Raw genomic sequence first — 27979 nt, 5'->3', positions numbered from 1 at the left:
GTTAATCTGGTTTATATAAACGAAGAAGGTGTAATTAGATGATTTTTGGAATACCTTACTTCATCTAAATTTCATTGAGTTATTAATTTTGGCCTTGTTGAACATATTAAGTTTAAAGAATATGGCCACACGCAGTCGCTTGGGCATCTCCCCCCCCAACATTCTGTCTGGAGGGAGCCAGACATAAACAAAGAGCCAAGACATAAGCAAAGAATACTTAAGCCATCCCAGACATGGAATGAACCCTTTCCAGATGTGGGGTGACAACTGCATTACAACCATCACTTCACTGCGATGGACCAATTGAATTTGAATACAGCTTATAGGCGAGTTCCCGCCATTGTGGGGGAACGAATCAGATCGCCGCATTTAAGCCAAATTCAATAACAAATTATGTAATGCAGTAGTATTTAAAGAGCGACTGTGGTTGCAGGGCTCTCTTAGCCACTCAAGTTTTTGATCTCCAGGTCATGCAGACCGTGCACCACTTGCTGCAGTTTATTTATACAACAGCCGATTCATAGTACTGCCTAGTATAAACTGCAACTGGTCTTCAAAGTTTCTCAAAAGACAATAAAGTGAACGTCTCCAGGCTCACCAGTGGCGTCTTTTGTTACTCGAGATTGCTCATCCTACGTAAAATATCAACCCCACCACTGCCTTCCCCCGTACATTCCCTGGGAATCGGAGTTCCATGCTCACCGACCTAAATCCCCGCCCATTATCAAATTTTCCTAAAATCCCTTCCGCACTTATTAAAAAGATTTGAAGCTGCAACCGTACGAGTGCCTGGCACGTCACTTGGTTTGACCCGTGACTTAAACAAACATCGAGATGAGAGTGTGGAAGGACGGTTGCACCAGAAACCAAACATCATGGTCAAGTGGTTAACACACCTGCTTCACATTCAGAAAGTCCCAGATTCAAATCTCGGCCTGGAGACCAGCTATCATGATTGGGTTTTTTGTAGTTTTCCTCAGTCCCTCCAAGGAAATTCCAGGATAGTACCTTAAATTAGGCCATGACCACTTCCTTCCACATAGTTTTCAGTTCATTATTCACTATCCTCCTTTCATTCAATGCTATTAAAAAGCACTGTTAAATCAACTACAAATAAATGAATAAATATTCACCCAGCAAGAAAACATCTTTGTTTACCAGTGTTATTTGATATGCTCAAATAAATGTACAGTATACTGCTTTGAAAGTAGAAGGAATTATTTACTCTCAGGTTCATTCATAATACTTTCAAGACTTAATATTTTGAGGACCATTTATTTTTGCATACAACACTGTATAACAACCCAGCAGGCACAATCAACTCAGTCCAACAATGCACTGGAATATGACTTATGAACAAATGGCAAACCACCTAATACACTTTTAGGCTACCCTCTTGAAGTTTTAAAAACATCAGTCTCCATCCAACCTTGAACCAGATTATGACTTCAACAGTTCCAAAAGGATCTACTTCACACTATGTTTATCTTTCTTGTCACATGGAAAAGTCAACAGTGAGTTCAGCAATTGACCTGCATCAGCAAGAGCATTGCACATTCTGAAACCAATTAAACATTTATTCTGGTCAATGATCAATCAATAAAGGAATGTAAATCCTTGGTTACCTTAAGAGAAGGATAGCTGTCTTAATGGTTACTATGGTTAATGGTTACCAAGTAGTTTTAAATTAAAATATATTTTGTGAGATTTGATGTTCTCACAGTGAGGGGTATGATGATGTCTGTTTTCTGGGATGTAGTACCATGCAGTATGGTACATATAAACTGACGTTTCAGAGAAGCTGACTGCCACCATGATCAGCATCCTCTGAAATATTTGTCAGTATCTACCAGATTACACATTGCTACATTCCAAGACAGTCATTCAAATTATTTTTGCCTAGGAGTGATGACACAAAAATAATCTCATAAAATTACAGGGGTTTATAAAATCAACATTCAGCTGAAATAAAATTCCATGCTGACATCACAAACATTTAAATAAATATCTTATCAGATTGGGGCATTTTAAATTGCTCAGGAACTCAATTACATTCAATCTTAAACATTTTATGATAACTTTTTTTTAATTCATACTAAATTTAACATATTTGATGGTCCTACCTGTTATAACCAAAACTTAATTTCCTGGAAAATGGTCAGCAGCAAAGTTTTATTTTAAATTCTTTTAAAAAAACAGCAATCTGTTATGTCTCTTTTGAAAAGTTTAAATAAGTACTATTACTGCAGTGCACTTATAGTGCTGCATTACATTCAGCACTGCTTTTTCCATAAAACATCAAATTTAGAAGAGACAATGTCCATGATTTGTTGGGTTTGACATCTTGGTGTACACAACCTTCAAGTTTATATATTGATGTCAGGGAGCAACTAATTACCACAAATGTTACCAAATGTTTAAACTGTCAGTTCCTCCTATCATTGTAATGTGTATTAAATCTTTACTGTCTACTCTGGTTTACTGGTGATATTTTACTGTATATGAAACACACATTTCTTTAAACTGAATTTTGTAATCTTACCTGATGAATTCCTCTCTTTGTTTTGACGATGCACTTGGATGATTCAGTAAAATGAAGATACAACTCTGTAACAAAAACTGCAAAGTAAGAATATGCTTTCCATCTTCCAATGTCTTTTGATTTTGAAAACACAATGAAAGCTGGTGCTGTAAATAAAAAAATGCTGAGTTAAGAGTAAGGCCCCCCATACACACACAGTTTGGCCTTCCGATCGACCTTACAGGCAAAACTGTGACAGTTTACCCTCTTCCTTTCCTTCCCCATACATGCGCAGATAAACCGGCAGGCTGCATGCCACAGTCACAGTCTTCCAGCCTATGTCGCCGAGTGCAGTGCAGTCATGTTTAGTTGTTAAAACATGGAAGGGAAACGTGGCTATCACGCCACCTCCAGGGGCTGGATCATTCTTCTTCAACTATAAGAATTTCCACAGCCAGGTTTTATTTGGAGTTGCAAACGCCAATTATGAGTTACTATACTTCAGTTTTGGATCAAATGGGCGTGTGTCCGATGGTGGAGTTTTTCAAAGCACAGACTTCTACAGGGCACTCGAAAGTGGGAGTTTGAATGTGCCAAAGGAAACAACTGTTGCTGGGAGAAATATGCCTTTTGTTCTTGTAGCAGATGATGCCTTTCCACTGAGGAAGGACATCATGAAGCCTTTCAGCCGTAAAGTAAACACACAAGCCCGTAAGATATTCAACTACCGTTTGTCTAGAGCTTGGCGCATGATTGAAAGTTGATACAATATTTTTATTTTCCGTCTATACACAAACTTAAAATAATGTTGTTAAAAATTACTTAAAATTATAACATTCTCAGTAGATACTGCATCTTGTTACATTTTTTGTATCGATACAAAAAATGTAACAAGATGCAGTATCTACTGAGAATGTTATAATTTTTGTTATGATTGAAAGTGTTTTCGGTATCATTGTGGAGAGATTTGCGGTATTACAGAAACCCATCTCTTTCATAGATTTGACTAGCGTCCGCCATATTGTTATGGCCTGTTGTGCCCTGCATAATTTTTTGCGCAGCAAGATTCCGAATCAGTACACACCATTGCAGTGTTTGGATGATGAGGATTTTGAAACTGGGAATGTTACACCTGGTTATCGCTGCAATCAATTTATGGATCTGGAAAGAAGACAGTGGTATTTTCCTTCCCAGGATGCGAAACTTGTAAGAGAGTTGTTTTTGGAGTATTTCAACAACGAGGGAAAAGTTCCCTGGCAAGATAAGTTCTGTTTTTAAAAACAGTACATCCAGGCAGAAGGCTCTGATTCCGTACACTTATGTAGTAAAAAACTTTAACATGCATGGAACTATTTAGTGTTTAGCATTGTAATCTATAATTGTTAACATAAAATAAAAGTTTGATTTTTAATTACACCACTTACCTCTGTATCACTGACAAGACTTGAAAACCCATCCAAGGCCTCTTCTTGGTCTACGAGGAACAACAAATCTTTGTAGTACCACAATTTCGGGACATAGAGGTCTTTGCTACTCATTCCAGATTTCTTAGCCATCAATACTTTCTTCCGTTCCTTTCTGAAACTGCTACGTAGATTGTTGATCTTTTTCAACACTTTTTCCTTGTTAGCTTGGGGACCAATTGTTTTAACTTTTTCCGTCAGTGCTGAATAAGCACTCTCTTTCATCTCACGGTTGTGGTATTATTTGCTCTTGACTTTCCTAATAGAAGGATGACCACGAAATTCTTCAATAAATTCGAGTACAAATTCCTTCGACCACGTTGCCTTAGCACAAACTACAAAATCACGGTACAAGTTTCAAAATACCACGTTCTTAAAAATGACACACAACGCGAAACAGTACTGAACAACACGAGACAGCAGCAGCAACTGAGCGATTGGCCTGCCGGTATCGTCACACACGTGCGTTCCGCCTGTCACGTGCTATGTCCTGCAGGCAGAACTGATGGATTTCCTACAGTCCAACAGTCCAAACGATTGACCGGCCGGCCGCACCACACACGAGTTTTGCCTTTCAGTCTTCAACTGTGCAGGCTGAACGGGAGGCCAAACTGTGTGTGTGTCCTTATGAGAGAACCAAGACTATCATAACACTGTGTGAGCTGGCCAGATCAGACCTTTTTACACCTTACATGATACGATGACAGGCATGCAAAAATCAAATTACTATGAAAAAACCCTGCCACTGAGCAAGTTTATCAAACACAGACCCCTCTTGAATAGCAATGGGATTGAACCTGGCCTTCACAGTGAATAATGTGTCTGCCTGCCTAAACTACAGTGCCGTTTGTACCATCAATGAGAATTTTGTTGTAATGATTTTTTAAAGTAATAAAAATTCAATTTAAAAGTGATAAATAACAATTCTGTTGAGAGAATTAACTTCCACTATTGTAGCAGAACCTGAAGGTTCAACACTGCTAATACCAAAGCTTTCCACTGTCTTCTAATTCACCTATATCAGTGTTTCCAAAACCATTACTTCAATGGTATTCTTCAAGTTGGACTGAGGTGTTAACATCACTGAAATTAAGAAATGACAGTCTCTCCACAATATAAAGAGAGAGAGAGAGAGAGAGAGAGTTAATTAATAGCATGTTCTCAATTTTTATGTTTTCCTACACTCACTAATCTATCTAACAAAATGCAGAGCCAAAGTACCACACCTGATATCGAGTATCTCTCCTCAGACCATCAGGCCCATCCATTTTGTTACATTTGGTAAGCAGGTTTATTTAATTTCTTTTTATGTATATTTTATCCATGCTAAGTGTGATTTAATAATGACTGCTTAATTATTTGTTGAGATGCACAGACCATAATAAGATATCATAATCTCCACTAATAAGACTGTTAAAATGATTGTGAAAAAGAGTAAAATTTTCAGTGTTCATACAGAGCACCATGACATCCATGTACTCCGTGAATTAAATAAGTTTGGAACCACTGATATACATATGTGAACAGTGAAAAAGAGAAGTCAATCTGGACATTAAATTCCTTAAATTCTTTGATAAAAATTAAAATATTGCTCAGAAATCAAAAGACTATCTACTGATGTCCATTTCAATTTACAACAAAAGTAATGACTTAATAAAAATGTCACCTACTGTATGACAGTTATTTTCAATAAAAGACAAACTTCATATGTCACATGTCTTATGAAGTTGTACAAATATATACTGTATTATATGTTGTAAAGAATACATATAAATAAATATGATAAAATAAAATACATCAATAACAAGGGGTACATGGAGCAATAAACAGAATGTAATAACCTGAGTTTTCATGGCAATGACAGTAAAAACAACAACCTTTTGAAGTTTTGTACCATTTAGTCTTTCGGCTGTAAGCCATATGAACATTCTTCCACTTTCAGGACTCACTTCAGCCCTAAAGACAGTTCCCCTGAAATATAGTTAATCTAGTATTCTATTACAATACAACTTTAAAGATTAAATTTAAAGAGTTGTATATGTGTACACAAACCTTCAACATCACTCGTTTTAAAGACAGTGTACCTCCATCTAGCAGCATTAATAAAAGTTTTGTAGCGTAAGTCCAGTTGTGACGGAGGAAACATTTTCTCAGCTCTAACATCACGTATGTATGGGAGAATGGTGTAATCACTGTTTCAGAAGACAAACACAATATTGTTACATTGAATTCATTTTCATAAGAAGTTTCTTAATTTCTGTTCATTGAATAACTAATCTTCACGAAGTGTTAACAACAGTGTACGAGAGAAAATGATCAGACACAAAGTTCATTATATGTAGGGACAATAAACATAACAAGGTAAACACTCTATCATTCTTTGATCATATCTTTCTTCAACCGTCAATATACCAAACAAAATAGCTGCATCATACTGCAAAAACAAAGTAAAAAATATAAGTTTTTCTAGAGTAGGCTTACTGACAATATAAATAATATTGTGTTGTCTGACAAGAATGGTCAATACTGACACTGACATCTAATATGAATAATATCAGACACTGTGAAAGCACTCTAAGCCTTGCAAACACAAGCTACACAAAGCATAACTGTGTCACAAATTAATACCAGTTATACACGAAAGACTTGCCACTAGTATGCTGACAGTTGGATAAACCAAACATAAAAATAAAGTAATTTAAAAAAGAATTAAAAGATGTGAAAAAGTTCTTATTATGGGCAGAAATAGATTGAAGCCTGTGCACATATGAACATGTGAGATTACGATACAACCTCCATTTAAGGTTCCTCTTTGGAACACTAAATTGCAGAAAAGCTCAAATAGAGGAAATGTAATGATGTCCTAATAAATTGAGTTGGGCCTATAGAAATTAAACATCAAACAATATAAAAACAAGAACATAAAATGTGGATGACAATGTATACCACATCAACATTTACTAACACTCAGACTAGTACTGTATACAAACTCAGCATACCAGAAGAACTTTTGTAGAATTTGTTGTCTTCTTTCCCACACTTTTTTGCCAAAGCTTGTCTCTTTGCCTTAAAAGAATGTTTCTTGAATGATGACAGTGCACTCTTCTTCATGTGTTGAACAATAAATGAAAACCAATTAGCTCTGACAGTTAAAAATCAACAGTACTCATCCACAAAGAAAATTTGTCATGGAAACTGGTCTGCTCTAGATTCCAGTATATGTGTGACAGGAACAAGGCATGGTGGGAGATATGTAACTGCAACTGTAATCTTAAAATTCTGAAAATCAAGAGTTAACTTATTCCAAGTACAGTAGCAAAATACACATTTAAACTGAATAAACTACACAAATTCTTTTGATTATTAATCAACTTAAATTAAAAACTTAAAATTCAAGTGGGCTGGATCTGAACAAATAATAACTGCTACACTATGGTGTAGCAGTCTCTAAAACATTTGACAAAATCATGTTTTAAAGGTTATGTGATTTCTTCAACTCAACAACATCTTTGTAGATAAATAGTTTGGATTTAGAAAAAATCTCTCAACAGATAAAGCCCTATTCAATTATATGAACAAAATCTTATGTTATTCATTGTCTGGACTTTTTCCATCGTCCTTGTTTAAAAAGAAACCAATGATGGAAATGGAGACTAGCTCTATCTAACGGACCCAACTGAGTAGGTAACTCTCGCCTGAAGACGGAAACAGAGCCAGTTTACGAAATGTCGTGGTTTCTTCTTTTCAAACAAGGGCAACGGAAAAAGTCAAGACATTGAATAATTATAAGTGTAATCCACAAATGTCAGAACCCTTTAGAGTTGAAATCTTATGTGCTCTTAATAACAAATTGCATGGTGACAAAATATCTTGTGAGTTAACCAAAGCATTGTGTAAATCATGAATTATTACTGACAAAACTAAGTTTTTATGGAATCTACAACCTATCTGTAAACAGCTGTTAAAACCAAGTATTCACTCTACTGTATTGTATTTGTATTATGACATATTTTATTTCTTTGGCTTAGGCCTATAAAGAATCTATGGGATGCAAATAAATTCTCTTCTCTTAGAAAAGACACAGAAGCAAATGTAGTGGCATGACTGGAGCTAGCAAGGTAGAGAGGTTATATTAGGTGCTGGTTAATTTCTTCCCTTCAGATTACATTAAAATGTAGTTTTATGCAAGAGTAGGACGGCTGGACCCAAAACTGTTTCCAATACAAGTAAACTAACGTGAATACAAAATACCCTACCTCACTCCATACAACCGATATTAAAAATACTCCACAGACAAATAATTACAAAACTTTAATGTAGAAATCAAAATTCAACCACATTATTAACAGCCTACGGGCAGTTGCAATACATACCAAATGTTGCTTATGTAGAGTACAGGTTCCCACTTTCATTCTTCTCTTCGAATTTGATTTATTCATTTCTACACGCTGTAATCCTTTTAAATGTGCAATAATAATAACAATAATTAAAATACGCACAGCAAGAGAATATAGATTTTTACTGTGTAATTAACTTTTAAAATCTTAAACTTACACTTCAAATCAATGCCAAGACTCGTATGTGATTACATGGTCAACGATTCAAGGGGCATAGATGTTGCTATGTTGCAGTTATTTACTTATTGTGTACCCTACACAAAATACACACAAGGAGTTTTAAACAACAGTTAATTTATCGAAAGGTAATTATGAAGTAAATCTAACAACAGCACTAATTATACGGCGTCAAACTATAATATTGAAAGTAATGTATTATAATAATCAAGAGCCGGATGGAGAATCGTAAGGGCTTGAGCAAGAGAATTAACTAAATCCTGTGGAAAATAAAGTTACATGTCAAAAATTTCAAAGTACCATATTGTTAACGATTTTAACAGCCGTCTCTAAGCCATTTCATCGCGCCTTCCAAGCAAGTACAGCTTGTCAGCTGTAAAACGTATCGACTACATGTAACAAATTTCATGGCATTCTTATAAAGGTGATTACATACCACGGCCAGAACGTTGGAAGAAACAGTAGTTTTAATTAAAACCGCACAAACACATTAATATTTTACGAATAACATACAACAGTTCAATGGAAACTGAAATGTTTGATGCCATGTGCCCATTTTCACTGGACGTGACGATATACAGTAGTCCAGCAATCATTTATTACAGGCCACAGATGACATGTAATAACACGTAAATATAGTAGGTACCACAGATAACACACAGGTACTTATCAGACATGTGCTCAGCATGTGAAATTGTTTGATTGGTATTACGTATAACTACAAATAAATCAATTGTCAGCACTGCAGCACAATTTTGTTCAACTAATCACAAACGAGTATTTGGAAAACTTGCATGGGCGCTCTTTTGGCGGACCTGCTTTTTATCCGCATCAACGTCCTAACCCCAATCCTTGTGCCACGGCCCATTATCGCCTGTGCCAGACTAAAAGCACGTACATATGTAAATTGGCCAAGGTTTGTTACAGACACATTTCCAACGTTATTTTTGGTTTTCTCAGAAGAGTATTTAGATGAATGTCTCCTGGAATGTTAAACCGAATACACTGAACGTTGGTCAATACCCACCAGACTACAGACCGCCAATGAGCTGTTACTCAGACTTAACATTGGTGAGAACATGCTCGCTAAGCTTTTGTTTCTTGACGGTTTTCTTCCAAACTCACCCTTTCCTCCTCCTCCTGAAAAAGATATTTTCTGTTTCTTTGTTAATGTTCCTATTGCAAAGAATGATAAATATACTGAAGTTCAGTTCAAGTATATCATGAATATTTCTGTGTGTCGGTGATGAACATGCCCACAGGTATGTTTATGTGTCATCCACCAACAAAATGCTAGATTACTGCTGTAAAACAAGTATAGACTGCTTGCTTCAATGATGAGTCTACTGACAAATGAGGGATAAACTCTAGCTCTTAACGTTTTATTATACGTAGCTAGACAAAATGTTGGGATGGCAACTACTCTGATGTTCCTAGCTTGCTTCTGTATCCTTCTCAATTCCCATACTCATTCTACTATTTCATATTTGATGCTCTATGACATTCACATATAGCACAGTATCATTGAATAAATAAATGGACACATTGATTACCACAGAACCAGAGATCAACAAGTAAGAAGCTTAAAAGCTCACAGTTTCTTCTCATTGAAAAAAATCTAATTTCCAATAAAGAATTTTTTGGATGAAAGTTCATTTGTAGCCATTTAAAAACATGATTATATCAGTTTGAACAGAATGTACACAATCTGAAAAAATTAAACTATGTTTTCAGGACAGTTCTCTGTTTGCAATGGCTCCGCAAAATAGTATTTTGTCTCATCAAAGATGTGAAACAAATGTTTCCAAAAATTCTAGAAAGAAACAGCATACTAAATCTGAGACAGGTCTTGCATCAACACCAAGAAAGAGAACACCAGGTGGAAAAGAGGTTATACACATAGTGAAGTATGATGATAAAATTCGAGAGCTGATTGTGCCCAGTCTAGAGCGCACTGTACATCCTACCCTGTTGGATATTAACGAATTTAACAGAATTAAACAGCAAGCTAAGGTAAATATGAAAGTCAAGGATTTGGGTTAATATTATCATATATAACTCACTGATACATACTTATTGATTTTATCTACTGGAAGAGTGCATGTGTATACAAAATTAAAATGTTTCAAATAGAAATCCTCAGATCTGTCAAAAAAAACTTATCTACAGGTATGATTTTCATTTTTCTTGAATGATAAGACTGAAACTTGTTTACAGGTCATTACAATGCAGGATAGATTACATATGCTGGAGGAAGCTGACAAGAGAAACAATGAGCTAATGCAAAAGTGTAAAGTTCGAAAAGATGAAATGTGCAAATGGTCTCAAAAGCAGAAACATGGGCAAAAATATTCTTTACTAGAATCACATGCCCATCACCAGGCAACTCATCTCCTCCGCAGAGCATTTGAAATGAAACAAGACCAAGAGGATGAAGTAAGCACCCTCTGTGTTAACATGGATAAGAGTCACAACATAAGACAATTTAAAGCACACATTCTGTGTCAGTTTGTAAATTCCTACTAAATATGTAGTTAAATATTTTGGAAATAATAATGGCTAACTCAGACTCATAATTTCCTATGTAGTCACTTATCCCGCACTGATTTTGAGATGATATAGATGTTGATTATAAGTACATATATGCTCTGCATTTGTAGTGAATAAAATCTGCAGAGGTACCAAGCGTATTTGTGAAGCTTGTGAATTTCTGATATACCTAAAATATTGTGCCCTTCTTTTTGTATGACAGGTGAAGAGAGCAAACCGCCTTATTATGGGCATTAAGTGTCATGCAATACGTGATGCACAGATTGCTGAGAGGAAGCAAATAGAAAAGGACCTTGAAGATGAAGAACGTTGTCTTGACCAAATGATGGAGGAAGAGAGGAGACGTGCTTTACTTGTAAGTTGTAACTGATCTTATTACTTAAACTAATATCAAAATTTCTTCACTGTACTGGTGATCAGCCTGTTTTAGTACCATTATCCTGTATGTGATGATACATCTTTCCTTTGTCATTTATAGTGCTTAAGAAGCTGGTTCAGAATCTGCTTTTTTTTTTTTTTTTTACTTAAAATTATTTTGGCTGCATAGTAACACACACAGAACTTTGGGGACTTTGTTCCAGTTTTCTAATTTGTAATTTTTCATTGCCAATTCCTACCATTATAATGTTTGTAATAAAATAATGCAGTACAAAATTAGAAATAAGAAGAATGTTTACATGATTAAATTAATAATTTATTATTGTGGCTGCAGGATGAAGAAAAGCGAGAGGAGAAGGAACAACTAAAGAAGGGTCTATATGTGAAGCAGATTCAACAGCAGATAAAAGAGAAAGAGATGGAAAAAATTCTAGAATTGGAACATAAGGAAGAGGAAAGTCGGCTCATCACCGAGGCTCAAGTGCAGGCTACACTGGATGAGATAGAAGCCTACAACAAGAAGGTTGCTCAGCAAAAACAGATGCGGGATGATCTTAATGAAATCAATCGCCAGATTGAACATTTCCATGCTCTGGAACAGGAGAAATCCCATATTAATGATCTGAGGGTAAGATAATAAAAGCACCTGTTTATTTTCATTATGAAAATCTGATGGTTATCAGTTCTCAGGTATTCTATATGTGTAGACTCCATTTTTTTAAATTTCAACGAACAAATATGAAATATGCATAAGCTTGGACAACTTTAACAGAAGGTGTCAGTTAACAGTATTTAACAAAAGTTACATCTTCCAAACGGGTAACCAAGTAATATGCGAAACAATTTTCAGTAAAGTTTAGTAGTGGTTCTATTAGATTTCTCTCTATACATAAAAGTTTAATTATCCTGCATGAAATTATGGCAGGAGTGAGCATGAGTTCTTGCAGTGTTGGTATTAATTTTTTGCTTTATGGTCTAAATAAGCTCTTAGCTGATACAAAACTCCTGAAATAAAAATACCTCACCAGGACTGAGCTAAGTCTGTAAAATCACATTTTCTTTATGAAATCATGCCATTGAAGAGGAATTTAATGCCATGTTTTTTAAGTTCCTGCATCCACTTACTACAGTATGATGGCTGTGGAGACTTTCAAATAATGCTGAACTGTGTAAGATGATTGACCTATAAAACATTCTCAGAATGAACTGAAATAATTCTGCACAGAATGTGGGTTTTCTTTGTTGTAAACTATAGGCAGATTATATTTTGTGCTGTGGATAATTCTAATTAAACCACAAACTGTGAATTTTAATATGTGGATTACAGAACATTCAAGGTTGTATCTGTCAACTTTTCAGGTCATAGGATCTTTTTACTGCCAGAAACAACACACAAAGACAAAACATTATACACTTAGTTTTTAAACTCAATGCCTAAAAGTCACTCACTCTCTATGGTACAGGATATTCTTTGAAAAGTCGATTGTTACTTGGTTTGTCAAAGAATAGTCCACTTTCTTTATGGAACCTGAAGGTTCATCACCATGTTCACAAAAGCCTGCCACTGGACTTTATCCTGAGCTGCATCCATCCTCAATTGATTCCTATCTCCTTAATCTTAATGTTATCCTCTCACCTATGTCTAGGTCTTCCCAGTGGTCTCCTCTCTTCAGGCCTCCCAACCAATACCCTGTAAACACCCCTCCCCTCCCCTCCCCTCCCCCATGTGTGCCGCATGTCAAGCTCACCTCACCCTGCTCGATTTAATAACACTAACAATATCAGGTGAAATATACAGGCAGTGAAGCTCACAATACATATTCTTTTATCCCTGACTTGGTTATTTGTTCTGCAGGTTCAAGAATACATGCGACTGAAGGCAGAAAGAGAGATGGCTCGAGAGAAAGAGTTGAAAGCTCATCGAATGGCAAGGGAACGAGAAATAGCTCGACTGATGGCTCTACAACAACACCAACAAGACCTGCAGGTTAGGCATATTATTTATATTTTTAAATGTTGTATGGGATTGGGTTTGAGTAAACTGTTAGAAAGTTTTTAGAAGAAATGTAAAGTCTATATGAAAGGTCAATGGTCAGATCAGTCCTTTCCTCTTCATTTCATGTTTTGACTATGGTGCTGGTAGGCAGAGGCATATGAACTAAATGCACTGAGAATGCAAGAAGAAGTTGAACGAGAATTCAGAAATAAAGAGAGGGCAGCAATGCGCAAGAAGAAAGAAAATGATGCAGCTATAAAGAAAGCTCGAGAAGAACAGGTTAGTGTATGACATAAATGCAAATGTTACTGGAATTTGAGTATTACCTTCACAGTATTGATATTTTAGAGACTCCCAGAATATGGAGACAGAGAGTCAACATTTTAGTTTCCATCATTTCATCTTCACTAATATTTTTCAGTTATCAGTCCACAGCTATGGTAGTCAGAAAGGCATTTAGAGAACTGAAAAATTCCAGATGAAAAGGCTGTGGTTGGTTTGGCCCTCCAGGATGGTGGTTCTACAAAGACTGGTAACCCTCTGACAGAAAATTAGATTTCTCATACACTTCACCGGTTACAGACAGGCAGAATCAGTGGAAGTATTAGTAATAATAACATTAATAAAATAAGCATGTTCCAAAGTGACTTCTATCTACTTGTCAGAAATGGAGAATAAAGAATTCAGTCTTACATAGATAATTTTGTCAATTCTGAATCAAAACTTTCTTAAAAATTAGTGCTTTATATATTCATATGAAGTTACTATTTCTAGATCCTTGACCGGAGACGCATGGAAGCACTAGAGATTGCCTGTGAAAAGCAAACATTTAAACAAGTCTTGAAAGCACAGAAAGAGGCTGCTGAGAAACAGAGACTTGATGATCTCAAGAAAAAACATGTATGTACAATTGGTATAATTTTTAACTACGAGGTGCGATCGGAAAGTTTCAAGACTGTGTCAATAGCGGGCGAACCGGATGTAGTACGAGCTTCTGCTTTTACGGGGTGCGGCCTACATTCATAGTGAATCAGTGTGCCAGCTGGCATCATCGAATTAGCATTTGTTTCTTAGTTACGGGCGTTTTGGTAGTGCATTACACCAACCCTCCTGCGATTTCGGAATGGCGTGTGCATCAAATTTTGCCAAAGACTCGCCAAAACGGCTACAGAAACCTATGAAATGCTAAAGCAAGCATTTGGGGAGTCCGCAATGGGTCATGCACAAACTTTTGTGTGGCATTCACGTTTTAAAAATGGCCGAACCTCTGTCGATGATGACGAGCGTTCTGGACGACCATCTTCGAGCACAACGCCCGAAAATGTTACGAAGATTCGGCAGGCCATTCACGAAGATCGACGTCGTACCATCAACGACTTGTGCGACATTGTTGGGATAGGCTATGGGACCTGTCAGCTGATTCTAAAGGAAGAACTCCACATGCGACGCATCATGACAACGCGCCAGCGCACACCGCCCTCAAAGTTTGGCAGTTTTTGGCCTCAAACACCATGGCCGTCATCCCGCACCCTCCTTATTCGCCGTGTGACTTCTTCCTCTTCCCAAAGATGCAAATTCAGCTAAAGGGAAGGAGATTTGAGACGATAGAAGAGATTCAGGCAGAATCGCAGATGGTGCTTGACAGGCTGACAAAGAAAGATTTCCAGGGATGCTTCCAGGCTTGGCAGCGGCGCTGGGATCGTTGTGTTCACTCCCAGGGGAACTACTTCGAGGGTGATGGATGAATTTAATACCTGAGATAAGTGTATGGGTTTTTATAGGCGCAGTCTAGAAACTTTCCGATCGCACCTCGTACAACAGATTTTATTCATAGTTAGAAATCATTCATGCTTTTCTGTAGGGTACACATGGCATTCTCAAGAATAGTTTTATGTACAGTACAATATACCAAAATTTAAAAAAATTAAAAGAATGTATTTTAGGTCATGTTAATTTCATATGAACTAATTCCAAAATGGATAATTTTACACTTCTCTTGTGTGTAATACACTAAGTTGGATTTGAACAGAAACAAGTATTCTTGTGTATGTTCTGTCACAACCAATGGGCTAGTTACTCATGCAGGAAGTGGGGGGGAGGAACAAAAAACAAACAACAACTGGACACCACCTCCAATATATTATTCTATCATGAGTAACCTGAGAAAGCTGATACAATTTCCTAAAGAAGAAGTGGATGTGCTATGTTTTAATGCTATGGAATGTGAATTCCATGTTTTGTTAATATTAATTTGTTTACAGATAACACAGCAATATCGTTCAGATATCATAAAGCAGATAAATGAGAAGGAACATGAAAGAATTAAAAAAAAACAAAGCAAATTTGAGGAAGAAGTTGCACTTAAAATGGAGGAATTGCAAAGACAAGGAAATATGAAGGATGCTATAAAGAAGAAAATTGAAGAACTCAGGTAGTAAAAGTAAAATGTGTTCTTGAATATAAATACTGTTACTCAATGAAATGCCAATAAATGTACCTTGAAGTTCACAATTTTAAAATTTACAAAATACTTTTTATTCCCTACTCTAATTACTTACTACAAAAGCATAAACTAACTTCTGCATCATGAAACTGAAATTAGCAAAAATATATACACAACAAATAGAAACCGAGTTCACTAAGCATTTTAACACTTATAATAATTTTATTAGTTTTACAACCCAGTATGAACACATCTCGTATCAGGCATGAAATGAAGAGATTAAGTTTTGAAATACCAGCCAATAATAATTCATATACACAGGCACCTAACAAAGATAAATACAATTACAAAGAATGAACTCACAGTTCCAATGTGAAATAAACTAGACAACAAACAATATTACACTTCACATACCTCATGACAGTGATGGAAGTCATGTGGCAGTATGAAATAAAACAAATTTATTTGCCTTCAACAGAGAGAAACTAATTACAGGAGGCTTACACACTGTATACAATAAATACCATAAATGAATACCCATGATGTGTGTGCTGTGTACCTTGCAACTATTAGAAACATAGAGCATATAGTAACTTTGAAATAGGTATATTTCCCCCTACTTAGGCATTTCTCATTTCCAGAGTAATTCATAAAAAATTTCTGCACTTCTTATTGTACTTCACTACCCAATTATTTGCATTTCTCCACTTTTTGTTTCATAATTATTGCATTTTATTTTTTAATGCTCTGTGTCTTCTAACTTATTTTCATAGCCACAAGTTCATCTACATCAACATTTAATTCAAAATCTTTGTACAGGTTGTAACTACCTTCTGAAATGTTTTCAATTGTTTCCCATATAACTGTCATCTGCATATAACACAACTTTTGGTATTAGGAGCTTGTCTGTATTAAAGCTGAAAACTGCTACAAAACTTGGGTGATTTTAATTATCTTTGTTTATGTTGTGTTTCTTCCTACTTTACATTGAGATCACAATCTTCTTTCTTCCAGGATCCACAAAGTACCACAAGTTTATATTAAGGAGATTGAGAGGCAACTGAAGCTGAGATGAAACTGGAGGTTCCAAATATGACTCATTGATCAGAATGTGGGTAATGTAGGCTTTGAGTTGAAGTTTTGATGTTACAGACAATTTTATTAGAATTTTTGTTATTATGTCATCACAGGCATTAATGGTGCAATACTCACATTAATGTCGTACATTTATAAATCAACAGAAAGAGTGTCTATATATCAAAATGTATTTTACTTTTATTTATTTTAAAATATGCTCCGTACTTGGGTTCCTTCTCTTCACAGAAAAATTATGCTTCATGAATGAAAGAGAATGGTGTAATAAAATACAATTAACCAGTATATGCAACTTGAACAGAATTATGAAATTCAGCAGGAAAATATAATAATGCAAATGTGTGACAACACATGAGATCATGCACTTGTTTATTCTGCCAATTTACATAAATATTTGTATTATCTCACAGTATAGTCACTCTCACTCATTTACAAGCTTACTAGAAGTTTAAATGCAACATTCCATTTAAAGTAAATATTAACAGAATTTAATGTATTAAACACACATTATGCATAGTACTTAAGTGAGTGAGAATGTTCAGTTTCATGATAACTGGTAAACATTTATATACACTGAGAAAAAGCACTTAATGAAGTACTGCTCCATGAAGATGTAAGGGGAAGTACAAGTATAGCTTCATACATTCTTAACCTCAGCACTGTAAGTGAAAATTCATATTTTCTGGTCACTTCACTCTTGAGTAAACAGCCCCTAGTGCCTACTGGACACAAGGCTGGGTGTCTCTCAGAGCCAGTCTGGACTTGGTGACAATGAAAAGTCCCTGCTTGTCAGGAATTGAACCCTTGTTGTCCAACCCACAACCAATCACTATACCAACTGAGCTATGCCTTCTGAAAAATTATTTGGAATATAAAATTCCTGTGAGTTGTTTTCAATTTAAAAATAATCTAAAAACTCGATCACAAATGTTTTTGCTGAACTTAAAACAGTTAAATTCTGTGTGACTTTATGGCAATTTTTCCAATAAATGCACCGATTAAACACACGATTTTTAATTCCTCATTAAGATTATAATAGCATTGGAAATATACAATTAATAAATTTGAAAATGTCTTGGCATGTGCATACGTGTTACATGCAAATAACATGACACTGTCAAGGGTCATGATTCTTTTATGCATGGCAATAGACAAATACAAAATATAGGGTGTGAAGTGCTTGTAAACTTCTGAAAAACACAATTCTGTCTTTATTTCAGATGTAAAACTGAAGTTTATATATATACACACACACACACACAAATAAATTTTATAAAATTCTTGTAAAACATTGGTGTTTGCAAACAGGCAAAATATGCATAAACTAGAACAATTTCATCAAAAGTAATTACACTGTTTTTGTTTGGCACACAATTGTATGAACAAAATTAACCAGTAATAAGAGCCATTTAGACACCACTTTCATGTCCAGAGTAATGAGGTTTAGCTTTATTTCAGCTAAACACAGGAATATATTGATATATGGTTATAGGCACTTTATAGCTGAGGAATTTCTTAAATTACATACATAGTAGTTAGATGAGTATATTAGAAAGAACAGATGAGAAGATAAATACAAAATAAAAAGTAGTTTTGCTTCACTATTGTATCACAAAAAATAAAACCCAAACTATTATTCCATATTAAAACTTTGCATACTGTGCAGTGTACTGGAATATAAAATCATGCATACAAACAAAACTGAAACGGAAAAAATAAATTTCACATGCAATAGTTGCCCACCCTGGTTATCAGAGTTAGTATATAACCTGCACATTTTTAAAACTGACAGTAATGCCCATACATCACTGAAGTTCACAGGCACAGACGACATGACGACAATTCACCATTGACCAACAACGGCAATCAGGCCAGTGGACATAGAAGCCAAGTACTCAATTTCATACACCAACTCCTCTGCAATTAACATCCAGTGAGGTGTTACATAAGTATGGTTTTGTAAAGTACATACCTTCTATGCTCTGTAGAAAACCAGTCTTTTGAATTGTATTATATGAATTAATTTATTTTGCCACTGATAATGACCTCGTGAGGTCAAAACGCGTTTGGCATTAGTGTTCTTTCAAGTGTAAACAGTTTTGTTTGTATGCATGATTTTATATTATTCCATATTGAGATAACTTCAGTATAAGCACAAAATAAACATACTTTTATTTTTCACTTATGTATGCCATAAACTGAAGTTCCAGATATAATTTTATGCCAAGTTCACTTAACTGTGACAGATACCTCCCTGTCTCACAAACAATAAAGAAACTTAAGACAGCAACATCAAACACTATTTGCTGATATATGCTATGAAATAATATTTTCCAACATATGCTAAGGTTCATTAAAGCTTAATAATGTTATACTCCAGGTTAGGATTCATACAGGAATCCTATAATAAAAATCTCATAAAAGGGGACAAATTATTCACTGTTCAGTTTTCTTTTGCATACTTATAGATCAAAATATTATTCTCTACAATCACAGATTACACCTTTTAACAGAAACACCAAACAACTCAATTGTAGAAACAAAATCCCTTGTTTATATCTCACATTGCTTATGCTTAAAATGAAAATCTTCAAACTACAACAAACTAAATGAAAGACTCTTTCAATTAACTTTAATCTTTTTCCTCCAGTACTCATACTTCTGTATGAAAAAATATTCTAGGGTCATGTTGTCAGGTCCCAGGAATTTTACTTTCACACTGGCACAATTTATGCATCCAATTTTTATGCTTTTCATAAAATAACAGTAAAACTATCATTTTTAAATTTGCTTCTTTCATCAAAATCAAGTTCTGCCTATATCATAAGTACTTAAAAAATGGAAAAAAAATACTGGATGGAGATGAGGATAAACAAGAGAGCTTAAGGAAATATGCTCACAGGTACTTAAACCACTGGTTATAAAATGGAAGGTTGGTGTTCTACTCACAAGACTATTGAATGTTTGAATACTGTAACATAACACATAATCTCAGTAGACAGTTAGGGGTTGATATATACTGGATAAGTATGCTGATGGAATAACTCAAGTACATGCCTTCTTCATTTCAGGCAGGTCTCATATCAGTCTGTGTATTTATAGTACCCTATATGGTTTACCAGTTGAAACGTCAATCACAGTTTGTTTAAAATGCCTTAAGGCAACATGTGACTTGATAATAAATTAACTACTCTACCAAGGGGGATGCATAACTAGAATTCCAGTCCCTTTCAAATACCTGTTGTAGATGATCACGAAGAGGGTTTGAAGAAGTGTCATTCTTGGATTGAGAAGCACGCACCACAATGCCCACACCTGCTGTATCAGTAAAATAGTCTCCTGACCAGTTGGAAGTTCCTTTAATAAAAAATCATCAAGATATGGTCACAAGACCACTTTGGAAGCCTTATTGATTAAGGTCTGACTAAAAACATTTGTGAAAAATTGGACACAGTTCAGGTTACAAGCGCAAATTTTTGTGCTTTTAGAAAGTTATGCTTAATATGATGAACTTTCACTTCTACAGACTACTGTGGAACTAGAAAGATTTAACAAGAGACTTGGGTTTGATGTCAATTACTGAAAATTATATGAAATCTTTGGGAGCCTGGCATAAAATAGCCCAATAAAGGGTCAAATATATATACAGCAATGAATTCCATAAATTTCTTATGCGTATTTGTGTGTGTTGCTGCTGCTGTTGTTGCTATTATTATTATTATTCCATTTATTCACCATTTTACAGGGCATTTACTTCTATGTACCTGAGACAAACCTTGTCCCTGAGGTAGATAGTGCAGCAGCTGAAGATGGCTGTTTTCTACCACACTACGTGGCGCAACAACCCAGAAGACAGCCATCTTCAGATTAACCACCATGAAAACCTACATAGTGCAGCACCTATTTCTGAAATACATTTTGTTCTTTTAATGTGTGTTACATGCATTATACAGATTTTGTGTGAGACATTATTATATATTTTACATCAGGACCTTTCGAATGATGTATGATGTTCCTAGAATGGCAGTTTTCTGAAGTTCTCTAATGCCGTGTTCACCCGGGATGTTGGCCAAATATTTTTTGAGTGACTTTTGTCTTATTCATCATCATCATTGAGAAAGTTTGGCAGAACTGAACCCAAGAGAAATAGTGAAAGTCTGTATATGACATGCTGAATGTAAGGCACAGAGTATTAATAAATGTCACTTAGATTCAATGTATTTGTAAATTTCTTTCATTTCATTACCGATGTATGCTGCATTGTCAGTGACCATATATTTGTTGTGGTTAACACGAGCAAATGGGATTTTTGCCTGCTCTGGTGTACTAGGCACTTTGAACCATTTCTGTGAACAGAACCCAAGACATTACAGTTACATTATGCATCACATACTATATTAAATAAATTAATCTGACATTTCAACTAGGTTCTCAAAATTGATACTGCCTGAGATAAGAATTTTATACAGCATTCACTATACTATATCATGTAGATACAAGGTTAAAGTACAGAACATTGATGTTACATAGTATTTTATAAACTTAAAGATTTTCTCACAATATTGCAACATGTGCCAATATATGTACTTTTTCAAAGTGTTTTAAGTAACAGACTCATATTCAGGAAACTCTTATTTATCAAAACTAACACACTGTAGTGCAAACGGAATTAATTTACAATAACATTTTCTGAGAGATGAACCTGAAGAGGTGCATACAGTGCAGTACAACCTGTAAGTAAATTAAAGTATATATAATAAGATTTACAAGTGTCTTCAGATAACACCTGATTATAACACTTGGTTTTCATTCAAAATGCAACACATCTATTTTATAAACAAGAAATAAATCAATTTATTAATTTGAATCTGAATACACTGTATCTATGCAGGTTTCTGCTTCCATATATAAAACAAAGCCCAATAAATGAAAGCATTAAATAATCTCAACTGAAGCAAGCTGATTGAAAACCATCATATTGGAAATCTGAAAAGATTTATGATTCATATTTGATTAGTATATTTCATCATAATTTAATTTAATGCATGACAGTAGCAAACCAGGTATCAAATTGCAATAAAAAGAATACCTCTACACATGTACACCATGAGGACAGACAGAAAATTAAACTAAGATTATAACAATCTTAAAATATTTTTAAAGCCTTTTGTGTTTTATAAAAAATCAGTTTACTTGCACTGATATTATATTAATACTATATATTGTGATAGGAAGCCTATGCATGCAGCACAAGGACTGAGAACACTCTCCTATCTCTTAGATAAAGAATTTACACCTAACATAAATGTTCATCATTGGTTAAAGACAGTGGTTTTCATGATAAAGTGAAATTATTAAATTTTCATACGGGTATTGTAGAAGTATTGCAATCTATTTAAAACAGCAACACAGCTAATCTGAGAGTTGTTTCTTGTATCCACTCTGTTTTGTCTGGATCAGATATGAACCATTCTAACCTCCAGTTATTTCATACAGCCATACCATAACATAATCCGTATTTACCACTTCTACAACAACTCCACGGTATGATCCACTAATATCAACAAGAGATCGAAGGAAGTAGTGAGTTGCCTTGCGTGTATGATTCCAATTACTAATCAAAAGATGAACTTGAACATGGCGGTCAACAGCAGCTGCCCGCAGTGCGTCATCTATTTTCGGCCAGTACCTGTAATTTGTGGACACATTTGTATGTGAAAAGTCATAAAATACTCAAAGATAAACACAGTACATTTATTTGAAATTTACTGGAAGCCATGTACCATATTTATACAAAGCAAGATGATACCCATACATTTTACAGGCATTCATGAACCTTGTTTAGGAAGAAAGCACCCTGGACTAGAACCTACCAAATGCCTTGTTTGCCTATTGCTAATTTTTATGAGTCTTCATGTTAACCATACTCACATTTTTGTAACACTGAAATATCGCCAGTCAATGTCATAAAATGACATGCAATTATGCCACTCTTGGAGATTTCAGGTTCACATTGGCAAGCATGAAGATGACTCATCTGGGATATTGCACCATATAGTCTGGTAGAAGTTTACTAATATTTCAGAGGTGCTTGCTGCCTCCATCAACAGGGTAATGAGTAAGTCAAAACCCACCATTACATAAACATCATGAAACACTTAGCATAATCCCAAAAGGTTTAGAAACCACAATTTGAGAACCACTGCTCTAATCCAAGGCTAGGCTGGTGTGGATCACAAAATGAAACTGACCAGCTTGTGAATGAACTGTGTGCACTAAAATCTTATACTCTCTGATAGTATATGAAAATTTTTTGATTCTCTTATGGCTTGTGATACTTTTCCAAACACAACCCATGAGAAAATAATGTTTACAGAATAAGACAAATAAACTGAAAGTTACTCTTATTGATTCATAAATATACTCTTAATAAATATTACCTTGGCTTAGGAGTATAAATCTGCAAAGGAAAGTAATCCATCACAGCTATGTAGATGAAATGCTCAGCTTTTGAGATGACATCAAGGATGGCATCAATGTCTGTTGAGCGACCACTTGGACACAAAGGAGCAGGTGAACTCTGCAAGAAGTAAATATATTAGGCCCTTACTTAAAAAAGGTCATATCTGCATAGAGTATCTGGTAGCATTTCTTTCCTTGCTCAGATAAATGGTCTTCCTTTTCATTATACATATATTTACCTTAACAGCACTTTCCACTCTACATAAAACATGCAACACGACCATTAGTCCAATATGGTGAAAGGCCACTTTTATTTTTGCAGGATACAAACACTTTTATCTCATACTAAAGGAAAACATTAAACAGCATATTCAGTACAGAATGAACTAAGATGGGACCTCTAAACTTTAAGCCTACATAAAGGACATTTTTAAATCAAGAGTTCCTACATGTAAAATATAATGTACACAAAAAAAACACACTGAAAATTACCTGTACTTCAAACCAATAAACTGGTCTCCAGTTATTGTATCTTTAAATAAGAGCAATTCAAAATGGTAAACATCTAAATTCTATGGTTATATAGGGCTGAACATATTGCTAGGATGGAAAAAGAACAGGGAACATACCGAATTTTGGCAAAGGAGCCTTATGAAAAATGGGAAATTGGAAGACAGAGACAATCTTACGAAAGCAGGCTGTGAAGATGAGAAGTGGATGGAAGTCAATCAATGTCATATCCTATGGCAGGCTTTGGCATTAGCAATATTTAAATGTTGAAAGAATTAGTTACCCAAATGTGTTATTTAATAATTTGCGTATCTCACTGTCCTTAATTTTAATTTCTTACACATACAAATCTTATTGCAAAAGAAATCACACTATAGATATTGCACTGCACAAAGCCAGGAACTGTCATCATATTTTAAAATAATGAAAACTGAAACTGTCAATAGGAAACATTAAAGTACAAAAAATTACATATTATGACTTGACCACAGACTGAACTTTCTCTTCAGACCATTAGAATACTACATGATTGTATTATCTTTGTATGGATAACTGGAAGATGCCTTGCTTCCCCTAGATTACTGAGAATGATGTCACTTGGCACTAATTTACCATCAGTGACAAATGCTTAGTGTTGTGTGCTGGTGGTCATGAGATGCTTGTTGTAATTGAAACAAGAGTGTGCATAAGATAAAATGAAAAGAAATAGAAAGAGTTCACAATGCATGAGATAGCAAATATTTTGATATAAGCTTAACTGGAGAAGAGTAATGACCTTTCTTATTTTAACATAATTTCCCTTTACACAAATGTTATCACAATTCCTTTTATTTTTGAAATGCTGGTGCAATATGCATGTAGCGCTTATGGATGGGTCAAGAGGTGTGCACCGGGTATTGGTCGGGAAGCCTGAGGGGAGGAGACTGCTGGGGAGACCTAGATGTAGATGGGAGGATAATGTCAGGCGGGATCTATGGGAGACAGAAGTTGAAGGAGAATGGATTTTGTTGGCCCAGGACAGGGTCCGGTGAAGGGCTTTGGTTAATTCGGTGATGAACCTTCAGGTTCGGTAAGCCATCTAGTTAGTTAGTTACAGTGAAACCTCGATGCATCGTTTTCGGCGGGGGGGGGGGGGGGGGGGGGGGGGGGGGAATAAAAACGATAGATGCGGGAAAGCATTAAAAATTTAAAAAAAAACAATGTTTCTCTTTCAAAGTTACTTCTTTTTACCAAAAAAGTCTTTAATGGACAACTGGTTTGTCGAAACTTTACGTTTTAGACCAAACAGAGCACTTTCCACGTTCAAAATGTTTTCCTCGTCACGTTCACTAATATTAAGCGCATAAAAGAACGACTTCACTTTTGCCAATGCAGGGTGTGCTTCGGCAAAACTCGGCAAAGCTTCGGGCTCGCATTCGTCGTCTTCCTCTACCTCACCACTCCCACCCTCTTTGCGAACAATAACAGGAAGAATGGAAATACTATTACTGCCGAACTCAACGAAACGTAGCTGTAGAAGACCCTGAACCGCTGGAAACGAGATAAACCAGAAGAATGAAAAGTGCCGCCAGCCTTTCCTTTGTACTTATAATAAAAGCATTTGTGAAGAAATTCACACTGCACATGCCATCTGGCATCGCTGGAACGAAATATGAGTGCACCCTAATTAAAATCGTAAAATTTCTGACAATGAGCACCGCCATTCACTCCAACTATCACCCCTGCACCGCTGACCCTCATTCCAAAAGAATGTGCTGGTTGGGCGACATAACAGGTTACCGCTACTGTGTATTCCAAAAACATTATGCGTCTTTCGGTATTAATTTATCTCTAAACCCAGCATTTTAAATTCTCAGAAACGATCATTGCGGGAAAATTGTGGGCCGGGACTAAGATTTTTGAACGATCGATGCGATAAAACGATAGTTCGAGGAACGATAGAAGCGGGAAAATGTAACATTATTTTATATGGGATGTATTCGGGACCGAACAAAACGGACGATGCATCCGGGAAAACGATAGTTCCGGGAACGATGGATAGAGGTTTCACTGTAGTGCAATATTGGGCAAAGAAAAATAGTCCAGGTCTCCACAAGTTAATATGAGTCATATATCACTGTATATCAAACATAACTTTGTCAAAGTAAGTTACATATATATATATATATATAGGTGCATAAAGAATACTTACTGCAATATAAACATCTGCTTTACTACTGGAATTGACTGTCAAGGTTACTGGGGTTTCAATATTAAAATGTGTACTTAAACTGTCTGGCCATTTTGCAGGAATAGGTACATCAGTATTTCCAAGAAACCAGTACACCTGGAATCATATTATGCACAGTTAAACTTCATTTCTTACAGCATTCCCCAGTGACAAATTGTGAGGAAAAAAAATTGTATTATTTATTTCAATAAAGTGCTAGGTACAATTCACCTTCAACACTCCTTTTATCCATGTCCCTTTAAAGTGGGCCATTTCAGAAACTAAGAATGTCTTTCTGGTAGCATTTGCACCTGGTAACTCTTATGTTCCTACATCCAAAACCAAATACTAGCCTCAGAAATGTTGGATTTCCTCAGAACTCCATTCAGTCATGTCAGCATACCTGATAACCATTTATTTAAAATTAACATCATTTAAAGTTCATCAGAATGAAGGAATCTGTTTAATGTGAGCTGATTTTGCTTGCATGTGATCTTTCACAGCTGTGTCACATAATATATAAAATATTTCCAAAATAGGCACAATTACCATAAACACTGTAATAAGAAACAGGCCTCTTAAAATTAATAACAATGAACATCAGTACAAATGTTAAGTATCAGCACTAATGTTGTATACTTTAAATTAAATCTCAGCACTTACCACAAAGGTTTGCTGTGCAACTAAACAATATCTGGTAACTGGCATACCTGGGCACTCACGTATCATAGACCATCAAATTCTGCTCAAGCATCATTCCCTTTGAATTATCCAAAGCAAACACAATGGAAATACGTAATAGCATCTGATGGTTATCACTGTCATCATAAAATGTACCCCAGAAGCATAGTCACTAAGTTCAATGGCTCCAGAAATTATATGTATGTGTAAACTGCATGCAATTATGTCAGTATTTGTAGTGAAGATCTAATGATTACTACACTATACTACTACTGATATGCAACAGTTACCAATGTCTATTTTCTCAGAAATCAAATCATGTTTGATTAGGCATTTTTCTTAATTTATGATTATATGGTAACATACCATTCTTAATGCAAATAAATGTAAAAAAAGAGAAAGAAACTCACTCATATAGCCAGGTAAATATAATATGCTATATTTGATCATACCAGAGTAATGGAAGGAAAACCAGCTTTATATATAGGCTGACCTTTAACTAACCTCAAAAATTTTGGCCAGATCGGAAGCAAGACAGCTGCAATTGTAGACAGCCAAACCTAACTCCTTCACCTGAAAACATAATTATATGTGTTAAACATGAGAAATACCGAATTTTTACCACACTAACAAAGAAAATATGTCTACATTAGTATATACGTACTCAGCTACCTGAAGACTTACTCATAATTTTAAACAGAAAAGCCAACACATTTTGGACACAATGCAAACTGGAAATCTCTAATACTAAGAATTTTATTTAAGTGCCAAATGTGCGAATTCTCAAATGCTTATTGCAATCTGCAAGCAAACTTGAGATTGACAGGATCATGAAATAGTTATTTTGATTTAATTAGGCTAGTAGTACAAACAGAGATCAGAGTTTTTTTAACATCACAAAATTAATTTTCTAACACAGAATGCAAATATCTTAATTATAGCATGAATGTGATATATACATCAAAGTGTTTGCAGCTAAATGTGCAGTACATTAGAGTTTGTATCTTCACATATTTTAAAGAAACACATTTTTTCTGACCAAACGTGATTCATGAGCAAGTATGTAAAGCTCGCTTAAAGTATGAGAATTACCAGAT

The 27979-nt window shown here is 35.3% G+C and overlaps 3 protein-coding genes across 11 annotated transcripts in view; 1 reads left to right on the top strand and 2 right to left on the bottom strand.

The window, feature by feature from the left end:
• Positions 1-1255: 1255 nt before the first annotated feature.
• LOC110837581 (uncharacterized) lies at positions 1256-8440 on the bottom strand. 2 transcript variants are annotated; one of them, XM_087342783.1, is made up of 6 exons: positions 8358-8440; positions 6984-7089; positions 6037-6176; positions 3946-4243; positions 2543-2607; positions 1256-1558 (listed from the first exon to the last, which is right to left on the bottom strand). In XM_087342783.1, the coding sequence occupies exons 4-6, from the start codon at positions 4207-4209 to the stop codon at positions 1468-1470; spliced, it is 420 nt and encodes a 139-aa protein (XP_087198909.1). In that variant the 5' UTR covers positions 4210-4243; positions 6037-6176; positions 6984-7089; positions 8358-8440; the 3' UTR covers positions 1256-1467. The 2 variants fall into 2 exon arrangements, with proteins under 2 accessions (XP_087198909.1, XP_021935556.1); XM_022079864.2 differs by lacking the exon at positions 3946-4243 and having other exon boundaries at positions 8358-8434.
• Positions 8441-8599: 159 nt separating this feature from the next.
• LOC110837576 (cilia- and flagella-associated protein 45) lies at positions 8600-18027 on the top strand. 5 transcript variants are annotated; one of them, XM_022079854.2, is made up of 10 exons: positions 8600-8686; positions 10293-10571; positions 10776-10994; positions 11311-11463; positions 11821-12114; positions 13342-13473; positions 13630-13761; positions 14257-14382; positions 15744-15913; positions 16940-18027. In XM_022079854.2, the coding sequence occupies exons 2-10, from the start codon at positions 10311-10313 to the stop codon at positions 16998-17000; spliced, it is 1548 nt and encodes a 515-aa protein (XP_021935546.1). In that variant the 5' UTR covers positions 8600-8686; positions 10293-10310; the 3' UTR covers positions 17001-18027. The 5 variants fall into 5 exon arrangements, with proteins under 5 accessions (XP_021935546.1, XP_087198908.1, XP_021935544.1 ...); XM_087342782.1 differs by lacking the exon at positions 8600-8686 and adding an exon at positions 9148-9220; XM_022079852.2 differs by lacking the exon at positions 8600-8686 and adding an exon at positions 9342-9629.
• The window catches only part of LOC110837575 (5'-3' exonuclease PLD3), a 27563-nt gene continuing 16956 nt past the window's right edge, over positions 17373-27979 (bottom strand). For all 4 annotated transcript variants that reach the window (XM_022079849.2, XM_022079847.2, XM_022079850.2 and 1 more), the window contains 6 exons: positions 27387-27455; positions 26184-26318; positions 23461-23600; positions 22544-22709; positions 21267-21366; positions 17373-20377 (listed from right to left, as the gene is read on the bottom strand). In XM_022079849.2, the coding sequence (XP_021935541.1) occupies positions 20208-20377; positions 21267-21366; positions 22544-22709; positions 23461-23600; positions 26184-26318; positions 27387-27455 (780 nt within the window). In that variant the 3' untranslated portion in view covers positions 17373-20207. The remainder of the gene's footprint in view (positions 20378-21266; positions 21367-22543; positions 22710-23460; positions 23601-26183; positions 26319-27386; positions 27456-27979) is intronic.

The sequence above is a fragment of the Zootermopsis nevadensis genome, unplaced genomic scaffold (genome assembly GCF_977971745.1).
Source record: "Zootermopsis nevadensis isolate Lab colony 2312 unplaced genomic scaffold, Znev_1.0 Znev_ptg000004l, whole genome shotgun sequence".
Taxonomy (NCBI): Eukaryota; Metazoa; Arthropoda; class Insecta; order Blattodea; family Termopsidae; genus Zootermopsis; species Zootermopsis nevadensis.
The sequence above is the reverse complement of the archived record's forward strand: the minus strand, read 5'-3'. Positions and strand labels throughout refer to the sequence as shown.

What these genes read in the sequence shown, in the direction of transcription:
- LOC110837576 (XM_022079852.2), top strand. Translation starts at nt 9,531, where the DNA reads ATGAATGTCTCCTGGAATGTTAAACCGAATACACTGAACGTTGGTCAA. An exon ending in AGAGGAGACGTGCTTTACTT is followed by an intron (nt 11,464 to 11,820) that starts GTAAGTTGTAAC and finishes TTGTGGCTGCAG; the next exon opens with GATGAAGAAAAGCGAGAGGA. An exon ending in AACACCAACAAGACCTGCAG is followed by an intron (nt 13,474 to 13,629) that starts GTTAGGCATATT and finishes TGGTGCTGGTAG; the next exon opens with GCAGAGGCATATGAACTAAA.
- LOC110837581 (XM_022079864.2), bottom strand. Translation starts at nt 8,423, where the DNA reads ATGAATAAATCAAATTCGAAGAGAAGAATGAAAGTGGGAACCTGTACT. An exon ending in ATTCTACAAAAGTTCTTCTG is followed by an intron (nt 6,177 to 6,983) that starts GTATGCTGAGTT and finishes CTTCTGAAACAG; the next exon opens with TGATTACACCATTCTCCCAT. An exon ending in CAAAGAGAGGAATTCATCAG is followed by an intron (nt 1,559 to 2,542) that starts GTAAGATTACAA and finishes AATTGGTTTCAG; the next exon opens with AATGTGCAATGCTCTTGCTG.